The 13,842-nt window shown below is 35.8% G+C and overlaps 2 protein-coding genes across 9 annotated transcripts in view; both read right to left on the bottom strand.

Moving 5' to 3' along the window:
- The window catches only part of LOC127833413 (thimet oligopeptidase-like), a 388,329-nt gene that overhangs the window by 76,841 nt on the left and 297,646 nt on the right, over positions 1-13,842 (bottom strand). The window lies entirely within an intron of this gene.
- Positions 1-13,842, bottom strand: part of LOC127833422 (ATPase ASNA1 homolog) — a 33,391-nt gene that overhangs the window by 16,470 nt on the left and 3,079 nt on the right. For all 6 annotated transcript variants that reach the window (XR_008027407.1, XR_008027405.1, XR_008027408.1 and 3 more), the window contains exons 2-4: positions 4,250-4,397; positions 2,736-2,790; positions 626-716 (exon numbers count right to left, since the gene is read on the bottom strand). Coding sequence is in view for 1 of the 6 variants with exons in the window: in XM_052358656.1 (XP_052214616.1) it covers positions 626-716; positions 2,736-2,790; positions 4,250-4,397 (294 nt within the window). In the remaining 5 variants the exon portion in view is untranslated. The remainder of the gene's footprint in view (positions 1-625; positions 717-2,735; positions 2,791-4,249; positions 4,398-13,842) is intronic.

Genomic DNA, 13,842 nt, shown 5'->3' with positions numbered 1-13,842 from the left:
AGGACCCCTGAAAATTATTAACTAGAGTCCTAGGGACCCCTAAACTTTTTAATGAACGTAAAACCTTGTAAGTCTGTACAGGCTAATCAGGGACAAATTTCGCCTGTGTTTGGTTTAGAAGAGCCTTCCTTTAAACCAGAAACTCAATAAAAGTGTTATGCAAAGCCCAGTTTTCTCAGAATATGGCTTATTGTAAAAATGTCTGCCATTTGCAAACTGGCATGTGATTTCATAAAATATTGCCTCTGAATATAATGTCATTATAACAGATAACTATTTTTTTTGCATATAGAGGGTTACTGTGTTAACCCTTTGCATGCTGGGAAATTTGTCGTCTGCTAAAATTTCGTCTGCTGAATTTCTTAAATTAGCATTTTCTTTGATTTGTTTCAAAGAATACTATCAGAATAGCAAACAGTTTGGATCCTGATGAGACGCCACATTTTGTGGCGTCTCATCTGGATCCAAACTGTTTGCAAAGGCCTTCAAAATTTGGTTACAGCACTGAAAGAGTTAACTTGTTATAGGGTTGCTATATGTAGTACAAGAATACTTGGCATCACCATAAGTCAACTAGCGCTTCCAAGATTGCCAGATAATCAAGCATGATTTCCGTTACACTTACTTCATGACCTCTGCAAAACTCATTGCCTCATCAATTCCCGGGAATGCTCCAAGAAGCTCTTGTGCAACTTGCTTTCCCATGGACATCACATCTGAAGGTAAATACATGAGCTTCAATCTCGGAAAACAGACTTTAATACAAGTACGTCAAGTGTTGTCACAAATAAGCCTATGCAGTCTGCACAGGCTTATCAGCAAAGACACTTTCACTATAACTGGATTTTTGCTATGAAGAGATTTTCTTTAAACGAAAAAAAAACGAAACGAAGAAAGAGTTGTCCCTGATGAGCCCGGGATGACACTTGACGATCATGCATTAAGCCCCATTTTCCAACTTACTACATATTTAACAATAAATATTGAAGAGTATATCCTACAAATGATGTAAAACTATACAGTTATTTTTGAAGTGCTCATACAGTTTGTAAAATTTTATTGAGACTGCAGTGATAATTTATTGAATATTAACATTAACATGACACTGTTGGTTGTTCAAGGGCAAAATCCAGAACCACAAAGGGTGCATTAGCTTAAAAGGAGTAGGTTGGAAAGTGGAAACAAAAACAATTTGCTAAATCCAAGGAAAAAATCCATTAAACAAGAGGGCCATGATGACTCTGAATCGCTCACCTGACTAACCAAATACAATCCCAACCCAGATTTCATCAAGATAAACATTCTGACAAAATTTCATAAAGATTGGATGAAAACTTGACCTCTATTGTCTATACAAGTTTTTTCTATTATTTGACCTAGTGACCTAGTTTTTGACCCAGTGACCTAGTTTTTGACCCCAGATGACCCAAATACAATCCCAACCCAGATTTCATCAAGATTAACATTCAGATCAAATTTCATAAAGATTAGATGAAAACTGTGACCTCTACTGTCTACACAAAATGTTGACGGTTTTTCTATTATTTGACCTAGTAACCTAGTTTTTGACCTCAGATGACCCAAATACAATCCCAACCCAGATTTCATCAAGATAAACATTCTGACCAAATTTCATAAAGATTGGATGAAAACTGCTACCTCTATTGTCTACACAAGGTTTTTCTATTATTTGACCTAGTTTTTTACCTAGTGACCTAGTTTTTAACCCCAGATGACCCAAATACAATCCCAACCCTGATTTTATCAAGATAAACATTCTGACCAAATTTCATAAAGATTGGATGAAAACTGTGACCTCTACTGTCTACACAACGTTTTTCTACTATTTGACTTAGTTTTTACCTAGTGACCTAGTTTTTGACCCCAGATGACCAAAATACAATACAAACACAGATTTCATCAAGATAAACATTCTGACCAAATTTCATTAAGATTGGATGAAAACTGTGACCTAAATTTCATAAAGATTGGATGAAAACTGTGACCTCTACTGTCTACACAAGGTTTTTCTATTAGTTGACCTAGTTTTTGACCTAGTGACCTAGTTTTTGACCCCAGATGATCCAAATACAATCCAAACCCAGATTTCATCAAGATAAACATTCTGACCAAATTTCATAAAAATTGGATGAAAACTGCGACCTCTATTGTCTACACAAGGTTTTTCTATTATTTGACCTTAATGTGACCTAGCTTTTGACCTAGTGACCTAGTTTTTGACCCCAGATGACCCAAATACAATCCCAACCCATATCATATCAAGATAAACATTCTGACCAAGTTTCATAAAGATTGGATGAAAACTGTGACCTCTACTGTCTACACAAACAAATTGTTGATGGACGGACGCACGCACACACATATGGACGCCGGACATCACACGCTCACATAAGCTCATCATGTCACTTCGTGACAGGTGAGCTAAAAAGACCTCAAGCTTTTGAGTCTTTGGGGGCAGAATGGGGGAAACAAAAGGAGTATGATGCAAACCCCTGCTGTTTTGCTCTAGATATTTCTCTAATGCCCCTCAATATCTAAAAAAACAACAACACCTGCATGGTATTAAACATACTGGTCAATGTTTGTTTGATACAAATGCAGATAGCTGAATAATCTTCATGTGCTTCTAATACAGCTATTACTTGCTAACACTGTTTATATTTTATAGAAATGTGTTAACTTTAAAATGACAACAAATAATACAGGGCTGTTACCTTGTTCAAAATATTCATCTGGAAGTTCAGATATTCCCAGATTGGGGTCGATCTCCTAAAAACAAAAATAATTAAATAAGCCTAGTTTTGGGGAAACTGAGCTTCATGCATGCGGGAAAAGTGTAGTCTTAGAATAACCTGTGCAGTTTGCACATGCATATAGCCCTGTACTCTCCGAGTGAGGCTAACCTATATAGATGTCCAATGCTATATGTCACTGGACGCTGGAATTAATTTTGTTTAATGAACATGTGAAATGAATTTTTTTTTTTACATTTTTATCTCAATATAATGATCATTTTATTTCAAAATCGCATCATGTGTAAAGAAAATATTGGCCAGACACAAACAACTACATAGCATCATCTACAATCTTTTCTCAGACTGCTGGTCCCAAGAACCTCTTAAGTACCCAAGGGAAATCATATTGGCAGTGCTCTGGAAAAACCAGGCTCAAGGAATGTGTTAATTGTCATGCTGGGAAAACCAGGCTCAAGGAATGTGTTAATTGTCATGCTGGGAAAACCAGGCTCAAGGAATGTGTTAATTGTCATGCTGGGAAAACCAGGCTCAAAGAATGTGTTAATTGTCATGCTGGGAAAACCAGGCTCAAGGAATGTGTTGTCATGCTGGGAAAACCAGGCTCAAGGAATGTGTTAATTGTCATGCTGGGAAAACCAGGCTCAAGGAATGTGTTAATTGTCATGCTGGGAAAACCAGGCTCAAGGAATGTGTTAATTGTCATGCTGGGAAAACCAGGCTCAAGGAATGTGTAAATTGTCATGCTGGGAAAACCAGGCTCAAGGAATGTGTTACTTGTCATGCTGGGAAAACCAGGCTCAAGGAATGTGTTGTCATGCTGGGAAAACCAGGCTCAAGGAATGTGTTAATTGTCATGCTGGGAAAACCAGGCTCAAGGAATGTGTTAATTGTCCTGCTGGGAAAACCAGGCTCAAGGAATGTGTTTATTGTCATGCTGGGAAAACCAGGCTTAAGGAATGTGTTGTCATGCTGGGAAAACCAGGCTCCAGGAATGTGTTAATTATCATGCTGGGAAAACCAGGCTCAAGGAATGTGTTGTCGTGCTGGGAAAACCAGGCTCAAGGAATGTGTTAATTGTCATGCTGGGAAAACCAGGCTCAAGGAATGTGTTGTCATGCTGGGAAAACCAGGCTAAAGGAATGTGTTGTCATGCTGGGAAAACCAGGCTCAAGGAATGTGTTAATTGTCATGTCAGATTACCCTGTCAAGTCTGCTAAGGCTAATAATAGTATGACACTAAATGCACATGCATTAAGCACCATTTTCACAAAGTGCAGCTCAATTGAAATCCCAACACTTACATACACACACAGACTGGGAAAATCCTTCTGCCATCAAATATTATCTAATAAACTGAATAGCTGGCATTTCTCAAACTAGTAAGCGCACAATTTCATTTTTTCTAAATTATGCGCAATTGGATTACTGATGTGTAAATTCAAAATATATGCAGTTGTTGACAATATCCTTACCATGGCATGAAGGTTATCAAACCCTTTCACTGGTGTTGGGACCTTCGAGAACTTTTGATTGAATGCATCTGAAATATTGTGGGCAGGGTCTGTGGAAATGATAAGCACAGACTCTCGCACTCCCGCCAATAGGACAGCCAAGCTGCAGCTGAAAATATATAAGCCTTGTTCTATGAAAACTGGGCTAAATGCAAGTTCAAAAAGTGTCGTCAGAGACTAGTATCTGCTAACGGCCGAATCTGCAGTTAAATATTTTTCAAACAGAACATGGGGATTCTTCACATTTCATCTTACCACAAGTCAATCTTCCATATCCATTGAAAACCTGCTTTGAAAATTGCTTTCAGATTTTTTTCTAGCAATTAAAATTTCAATTAGATTTTCGCTGATTTGTAATTACAGAGAATTTAAGAGTCTTTCATTCTTTCAATTATGTTCATTTTGTGTCATAAACTCCGATTTTGTAAACCAATCAGACTTATTATCAGTTAAGGTATTACACATTCTCAAACACTGATTTTGACAATATGATTGAGAAACAATAGCCAATTACATTGTTCGTTAAAAACAAAAGTTTCTAGTGCAACATAAAAATAACTTGCGGAGTGATTTATAAACGGATTGGTTTGTGCCACTTATTTAGTACCCCGTGTACTATAACTAAGGCTTTTGTATCCCCCGCCCTAACAAATTTACACAAATCTAAGGTATGGCCCTGAGTCTAAGGATAAGTTGCAATAATTCAACTCTCAGCTTTATAACCCAAAGGGTTGCTGAGAGTTGCAATGCGCTGTCTATTGTCCTAAAGTGCAAAGTTTTATCACCTCTGCAAGGGCTAAGGAACACAGACACTGCAAAACCTTACCAACGTTTACCTGTCTAAAGCACAAACTCAGCAAGAAATAAATGCTATGTATTTACTTCCTTATTCTTTCGTTCGCACTATCCACCACGTTGGATATTGCAATGTTGCAAACTTAAAGTGAGGCTATTGGTTAGGTAGCAGTACACAAATCTTTTGCACATCAGTGATTTTGATGTAGCCTCAGTAAATAACGATAGGGAACATATGTCGAACAAAAACACTGTTTTAAATTTTAACATATAAATGTCAACAAGAATAGTGTGTTTAAACATTGCCGTGTTTTTAGGGTGCATGCCAATGGTAACATCTGTAGGCTGCCATTCAGGTAAATTTGTTTTTTGAAGTTCCTTTATTGTTTATGAACGACATCTGTGTATACTAAGGTATTAGCACTCTAATGGGATATGTTGATTTTCTCTTTTTTCTTCGCATATTTCTTAGTGTTGTGGTATTCTGCATTGATCATTAAAGTTTAAATACAATTCACCGTACAATAATTTTTTTTTTTGAAATTTTCAGTTTTGAACCCCCCAATTTTTTTTTCTCCATTTTTTTTTAACCATGTATTTACAAAATTAACTCTCATTAATTCAAATATTGAACAAACAACACTTTTTTAGTATGTATTAATAGATAAATGCATAATATATACAAATATGATAGTATATAACATGTGAGAAAAGGAATAAAGAAAATATAAACAAACAAGTGATGTCATCATCCTTCGGAAAACGAGAAAAATTGCAATCTCTAGTCACGAGTCTTTTTTTAAAATAAATTGTAAAAAAAATGGCAAAAGGAAATTACAATCTTCCAACATAGAAATCATCTACAATGTATGCTTGAATGAAAAATAAAGAAAAAAATGGGGGTCACCAGTGAAAACGAAAAGTTCCTGCTTTACAATCAAGGGTACCCCCATTTTCCAGAAACGCCATACTAAATTTGAGATTTTTATAGGTGAGCATAAAGATGAGCTAAATGTTCATAAATTATCATAAATAGATATAAAAAAAAGCAAACGCCTATAATAAACTCATAAACATATTAACATGCATACATCTCATATATCATTTGTGACATGGAACCTACTCAGTGCAGTAAGATTTGCTAACCTAGTTTGAAATTGCACGAGAAATGCATTCTTCTATAAATAAGACTTGAAAATGTTACACGGAAATAAGAACATTAATAATTAAGTAACGAGGCACATTGAATCATTTTATTATACAGGTTTAAAGGAAAATAGATTTATAAATTTATCAATAAGTAGTGATACTAGTGATAACATTAAACTTATTATGACAAACAAAACAAATACCGGTACATGATTGTCATGTTAGTTTTTTGAAGAACTTCGACAGGTTGGAATAAGTGTCTCCAAAAGACGCTTGGCATTGGTGACCCTGGGCTGACTGTCAGAGTCATTCATTTTGAAAATGTTCTTGAGACCATCACGTTCAAAGATCATTTTAAGATGCATAAGTTTGAGTCCAGAGCCAGCTATAATATTTATATTGTTGCAGCATTGATCACATGAATGTAAACAAGAACACTCAGTGACTGCAAGTTACTAGCTTGTTTCTGGGTTGAATTTGAGTCCATAATCTGTCTGGTTTCATTTTCCTCCTGCACAGGTAATCAGCATAGCACTGAAAAGATAACACCATTGTTGCTTTGAAGTTGATACATGCATTTACCTAGTAGTTATATTCAGGCAGGTTCATACGAACTTCAATACGGTAAGTTTCAGTCAAAGAAAATTATGCATAATTGCAAATTGTGTATGAATAATTTAAACCATTTTTATTTATTAAAATAAAAATATTTGGTCTTTTCTTATTTATTTGACTTCAATAAGCCTTCTTAAAGTTGTTTCTATAAATTGACAACATTTTCTTAATGTTATTTAACAAAACAATCATATACAGATGTCAAATACACAAGCACTTATATAGGAGTAAGCACTGACCAGGGCTTTCCTTTGACCCGAGCTCCCGGGTTTTGACGCTTGAAAATTACAGAAGACCCTAGTTTGACTCGTGAGAAAATTACGTCATGCGTCGCATTTGACGCGGGGGAATGTACTGACTTGCGTCAAAGAGATCAAAAGTTGTTAAGACTAATCGATAATTGGCTTGGGGCGGCGTATCTTTTGGTAGACGCTAACTGTTATCGCCCGTTTCCAATTATTGAAGCACAAGTCCGCTCAGTAGGCGGAGTTTGGCCCATTGAGAAATCTAGTAATGACCAATTAAAACACGGCTGGTTCGATGACGCGTGTATCAACGTTCCATTATTTATCTGAGCGTTTGTTATCAGCTGTTTGCAGAAACGGCAATTAAACCCACCAAAACAGAATGGCCACCTGCGTCAGTTTTAATAATATCCAATATATCATTATAACATCCATATCCACAATATTTTGAGGAATACTTCCAAGATATGTCAGAATGTATATCCAAAGCTGAATACACCCAACGCTGTTTTATTTCATGTTTGCCCTGTTCAAAGACGCGCGAAAGTCATGCTGGCACATGTATTGTCTACAACGTCACATTACACGGTTTGCATCAGAGTTGCTAAAGATAACCATAAAACCATTATAACTGACCTTTTGGCAAAGTGACAAATTTGGATGCTGCATGTGCTAATTGATTACAATATAGGTGTTATATTTGACCATTTGAGACGGCATAGAAAAACGGCGTGTTTGTCGCACGTCTTCGGTGAAGAAATGAAAGCATTTAAATCTGGATTTGAGCGGTCGATTTTGAAATGAATGTAAATCCGATGAGTTAGTTTAAGGGCCGGGGTATTGATTTCTGCTTTTTGATGGTAAACAGCTGGCACTGACATGAGCATTAACTGACGAAACATCTTCGCTATTTCCGGAAACCGTAGGCCTACCATTCTACGAACGTTGCTAATGTCCGCCATCTATAAATTATCTATTAGCAAAGTAAAGCACTGCAATATCATACTTTAAAACAATATGTCAACCGAATTATATATTGATTGCGTATTTATTAGGTTACTTATTACTGGCTTTCCAACAAAACACATATTTTATTTCATTCGCAAAAGACGTATCTCGACATGTTTTTTGACAGTCGTTTTCGGATACGGTAAGGTTCGTCGATTTTAATTTATTTCCAACGTTCTTTATAACATTTTTATAGAACAGATGGTCTGATTGATAAAATTTCGCATTGTACTCACAAGAAATTGCACATAGAAAGAAAATTAAAAATAACAAGCTAGGGCTCGAGGGGCTCTGCCCTCTATTCCCTTTATCCGACGGTTTCTGAATATCCGCCTTATTTTCCGGATTTCGAATTTGAGACAATTGACAACCCTGATATATATTTTATGTCACTAACAGTGTGAGTGTTTTTTTCGCATTGATTTCACTATGCTCACAATGTTGGTCACAATGTATGTTTGCATTGTGTCTTTTATTGACTGAAATATAAGAAATACATGTTTAGCTATTTGTTGATTTGTATATATTATATCTTAGTAATTTGCTTTAAGTACAAAAGACTATTGACTCTCCTGCCTTATTATTATGACTCATACAAATTTGATTTTGACTCTTGAAAATTTGGTCCCAAGAGTCATTGACTCTTGAGATTTGAGGTCTAAGGAAAGCCCTGTCTGACATTAGTGTTTCATGGGACGTGTGACATAATAAATTATTATATGCATCATTGTTTTTATTTGTTCAGACATTCACTACATAGCATGTCATTACTAGAATTTTATATGATATGCCCTTTTAAACTGGATTAATAAGTAAGTGTAAACACCACATATATAAATTCTTCATCCAAATGTTAATACCAAAGGCATGTATTATCCCTACTGGATATGAAACCGACTTTTAACGTTACATTTATTACTTAAAACATTGGTTCTACATTAACAATTACATAAATCAGTGAAATACCTACGTTCATTTTCATCTTATAAGTATTTCTGCTATTAAGGAGATGGTTGACACTTGATGAATGGCCATACCTGTATGTATTTCCATTTTCTTTTAAGTTCAACTGATCATTGGAACATTCAGTGCTGACAAAAAAGTAATTAACCCTTCCTGGACCACCAATTTTGTTGATCATTGCTGAAAAGATAATAAATATGCAGCATTTTAATTTGGATAACCATAATACATAATTAAGGAGATCACAAAAGTAGCAGTCATTGGCATATAATTTTCAGACTAGTAATTTTAGTATTTGGGACATAATATACTTTTGTTGCTTGTTTGAGGAAAACATCATTACTTTGTCATAAAATTCAAATATGCTGTCCTTCATTTCCATGCATTTACAACACACATTTTTCCTTACATGGCATATTTTCTTTTTCAAAATGAAAGCAAATATTAGCCCGATTATGTGGTAAAAATCACTGACAGGGCGCACTTTTCCTACACAATCTACTTTACTCCAATTATGAATAATGAAATTGTTATAGATCTACTTGAAAAAAAATGCATAATCCATGTACCTTCCTGTTCCGAGCTTTGTGTTGATAGCAAAACAAGGCATTCCTTTCTTGAAAAGTTAAAGACTCTTCTTTACGTGATGGGTTTTGCCGTAAGAAAACCAGTTCATATGGCTATAGTCATTACACAAGCATAAATCCACTTTATCCCCTTTTACCACTCACCAACAATATTACGGGCAAAAGCCCGCGAAGCATATGGAAATTTAGACATAAAATTACATAAGAATACCCCATAGGGATGGGTCTCAAAAAAATTTGCCACGCGACATATATTTTCGCGATGCTATTTATGACCTTGAACAAATCAAAAACACTTTGACATATGCTAAATCACATGTAAATACATACCTCAGGAAAAATTATATCAATGACACCATAATTGTGTAGCGAATCACACTAAATATTCTCGCATTATTTGTTTTTCTTCGCAACCGTTCCAGAATTAAGTCATTACTCATTACTCAATTATCTCCCCTGAATACTCATCTTCAGTGTGTATAAGCCGAAGACTGGTTCACTACAGTGACAGTCTTTACCAAACACAATTTTCGTGAACATAACCCGTCTTAAATATATTGCCGAATCTCAGATTACTGTCGAATTTATTTGCTTTGATCTTTTCAATATCTTATTGTTATTATTATCCTGACAAATCACAAACGCTTGTTAAACAAGGGACAAAATTGTCACAAAACCAGGTTTTCATTGTGAAAAAAAAATCTGATAAAGGGAGAAAACTCAAACTGAACTTTTGAAATGACCAAAAAAAATTAACCCCCTTTGTAAGTTTTTTTTTTTTTTAAATCTATTTTTAGTCGTGGCGACCTTGACATTGGAGATATTGACGTGATTCTTTCGTGGGACACACCGTCCCATGATGGTGAACAAATGTGCCAAATGATTTTAAAATCTCACAATGAATGACATAGTTATGGCCAGGACAAGCTCATTTATGGCCATTTTTGACCTTTGAACTCAAAGTGTGACCTTGACCTTGGAGATATCGACGTAATTATTTCGCGCGACACACCGTCCAATGATGGTGAACAAATGTGCCAAATGATTTTAAAATCTGACGATGAACGACATAGTTATGGCTCGGACAAGCTCATTTATGGCCATTTTTGACCTTTGAACTCAAAGTGTGACCTTGACCTTGGAGATATCGACGTAATTATTTCGCGTGACACACCGTCCAATGATGGTGAACAAATGTGCCAAATGATTTTAAAATCTGACAATGAACGACATAGTTATGGCCCGGACAAGCTTATTCCGCCAGCCCGCCAGCCAGCCCAGCCAGCCAGCCAGCCAGCCCGCCCGCATTCGCCAATCTAATAACCAGTTTTTTCCTTCGGAAAACCTGGTTAAAAAACATTTGTTTTAAGCATGATACATATGTAGTTGGCATCTCTATTCTTCCAGTATTCTCACGGTATTTCAATAACAACACTCTACTGTTTATTTGTCAGAATTCGTGACGCATTTTCCATTTGCTCTCAGAAAGAAGTTTTACGTGTGATCATGAGCAATATTCTGGTAAGTTGTCGTTGTTATCCATCAGAAACACATATATTCACAAAATTTAAAGATATTCCGATCTAACTTTTTAGTCTTTTAGCTTTAATTTTAAACGTATTTACACGTCTGCTCGCACTTTACCGATATCCTGAAAGGTTACATATCACTATAATAAGTTTTAGGCCTAAAACCACAAAATCCGATACCGTTGGATTTTCGTACCACAATCTTATGTAAAAAATCTTTCAGATTCGAAATCAACAAAAAACATTTATAAATTGTCTGCATTATTGATCAAATTTTAAGATATTTGTTGGTTTTCCGTTTTTAGAAGCTGTTCTGCCAAGGCAAGAGCTGGGCATCACACAAGCCATTCTATCCAGCAAAACTGACAGTTTTGAATCACAAAAATCAACAAAGGATGGATTCCTGAACTATCAAAATTTCCAAGCTATACACACAGTTATTATCTGTGGTGATCTTTATTGGTTCTGTTGGTTTACTTGGTTGGAACATGTGTGAACTTTTATAGAACTTTGAACAGTCTATATCTGTCTATCTATAAACAAAAATCAGCTATGGTATAATAAGAGCTGATGTGCAAACAATGTCAAAGCTAGGGTTGTTTAATTAACAATTTGAAGGCCATTATGCTGAAAAAATATGAAAGTTCCCATGCAAATTAAGTCTGTATATCGACAATTTAGTGTCTGCCAATAAATGTCAAACTAATAATACAAAATTAACCTCAAGTATGTAAAAGCACTAAGTACCTGTTGTGATCATTTTTAGTTAGATAGTGTAATTCTAAACAGTAGCAAATAGCTTGTTCAGTAAATGCATAATGCAATTAATATGATTTCCTTTCTATTGTGTAATTAATATATTGGTTGTTACTTGTTTATCCATGATAAAACAAGAGCACCGCCTTGCGGGTGCAGACCGCTCATCTATTTTCTTTTTAAATATGAAGGGACTCTCAATTTCAATCACAAAGGAGGGAGGGGTGGAGTGAAGAGGGGTATAGTGTAAGGGTGTGGACATTTATTACATTATCTTCCAGAAATGCGGAAAAAAAATGGGGGGATGGGGGGGTGAGGTGGAGGGGATTCTTGGGTGCGATGGTTGGACGGTATTTCAAAAATAAAACAATAAATATTTGTGTTTTTTAACCATTTCAAAAAAAAAATGGGGGTGGGGGTGGGGGGGGGGGTATAGTGTGAGGGTGTGGTGGACATTTGTGAGATGATCTTAAAAAAAATAAAAAAAAAATAGGGGGGGGGGGGAATTCAGGGGGGGAGGGCACGGGGGATGGTTTGGGTGGAGTCTATTGTGGTATGTCAGGTAAGAGTAGTTTTGTCAAAGTATCAATCAAATCTAATTTAAGCAAAATTTAATAATTTGACCTTGAGAGTCAAGGTCATTCAAAGGTCAAGGTAAAATTCAACTTGCCTGGTACAGTAACCTCATGATAGCCTTGATACTTTAGAAGTAAAGTGGATCGAAACACAATTTAACCATATATTCAAAGTTACTAAGTCAAAAAAGGGGCCATAATTCTGTAAAAATGACAACCAGAGTTATGCAACTTGTCCTTTTACTGTACCCTTATGATAGTTTGCGAGTGTTGCAAGTATGAAAGCATTATCTATGATACTTTAGGGGTAAAGTGGACCAAAACACAAAACTTAACCAAATTTTCAATTTTCTAAGTATAAAGCGCCCATAATTCGGTTCAAATGCCAGTCAGAGTTACATAACTTTGCCTGCACAGTCCCCTTATGATAGTAAATAAGTGTTGCAAGTATGAAAGCAATAGCTTTGATACTGTAGGAATAAAGTGGGCCTAAACACAAAACTTAACCAAATTTTCAATTTTCTAAGTATAAAAAGGGCACATAATTCTGTCAAAATGCCATTCAGAGTTACATAACTTTGCCTGCACAGTCCCCTTATGATATTTAGTAAGTGTTGCAAGTATGAAAGCAATAGCTTTGATACTTAAGGAATAAAATGGACCTAAACACAAAACTTAACCAAAATTTTCAATTTTAAAGTATAAAAAGGGCACATCATTCTGTCAAAATGCACGCCAGAGTTATCTTACTTTGCCTGCCCAGTCCCCTCATGATAGTAAGTAAGTGTACTAAGTTTGAATGCAACAGCATTGATACTTTCTGAGAAAAGTGGACCTAAACTCAAAACTTAACTGGACGCCGACACCAACGCCGACGCCCAGGTGATAACACTAGCTCATAATTAAAAAAAAAATAGATGAGCTAAATTACATGTATGTTTTATGGCTAGTACAAAACCAGCATTGTTGATTTTGTAAAAGGTAATAAAACAAGCAAATTCGTTGAATTGATACCCCTCGCCTATATACTTCTGGACACAAAAGTGTTATATTTGACACTAAAAAAAGCATTTTTTTAAAGATACAAAAGGCCATAACTCTGTTATTATCAGATGGTGTACAATGACATTTGGCGTGCATCATCCTATTATCCATATATATACTTATACCAAGTTTCAATGAAATCCGCAAAAGCACTTCCAAGATATGGCTCCGGACACAAAAGTGACGGACGGACAGCCGGACGGACAGCGCCAAAACAATATCCCTCCGCCTCTGGCGGGGGATATATACTCATACCAAGTTTCAATGAAATCCGCCAAAGCACTTCCA

This window comes from Dreissena polymorpha, chromosome 6, assembly GCF_020536995.1.
Source record: "Dreissena polymorpha isolate Duluth1 chromosome 6, UMN_Dpol_1.0, whole genome shotgun sequence".
Lineage (NCBI taxonomy): Eukaryota > Metazoa > Mollusca > Bivalvia > Myida > Dreissenidae > Dreissena > Dreissena polymorpha.
The sequence above is the reverse complement of the archived record's forward strand: the minus strand, read 5'-3'. Positions and strand labels throughout refer to the sequence as shown.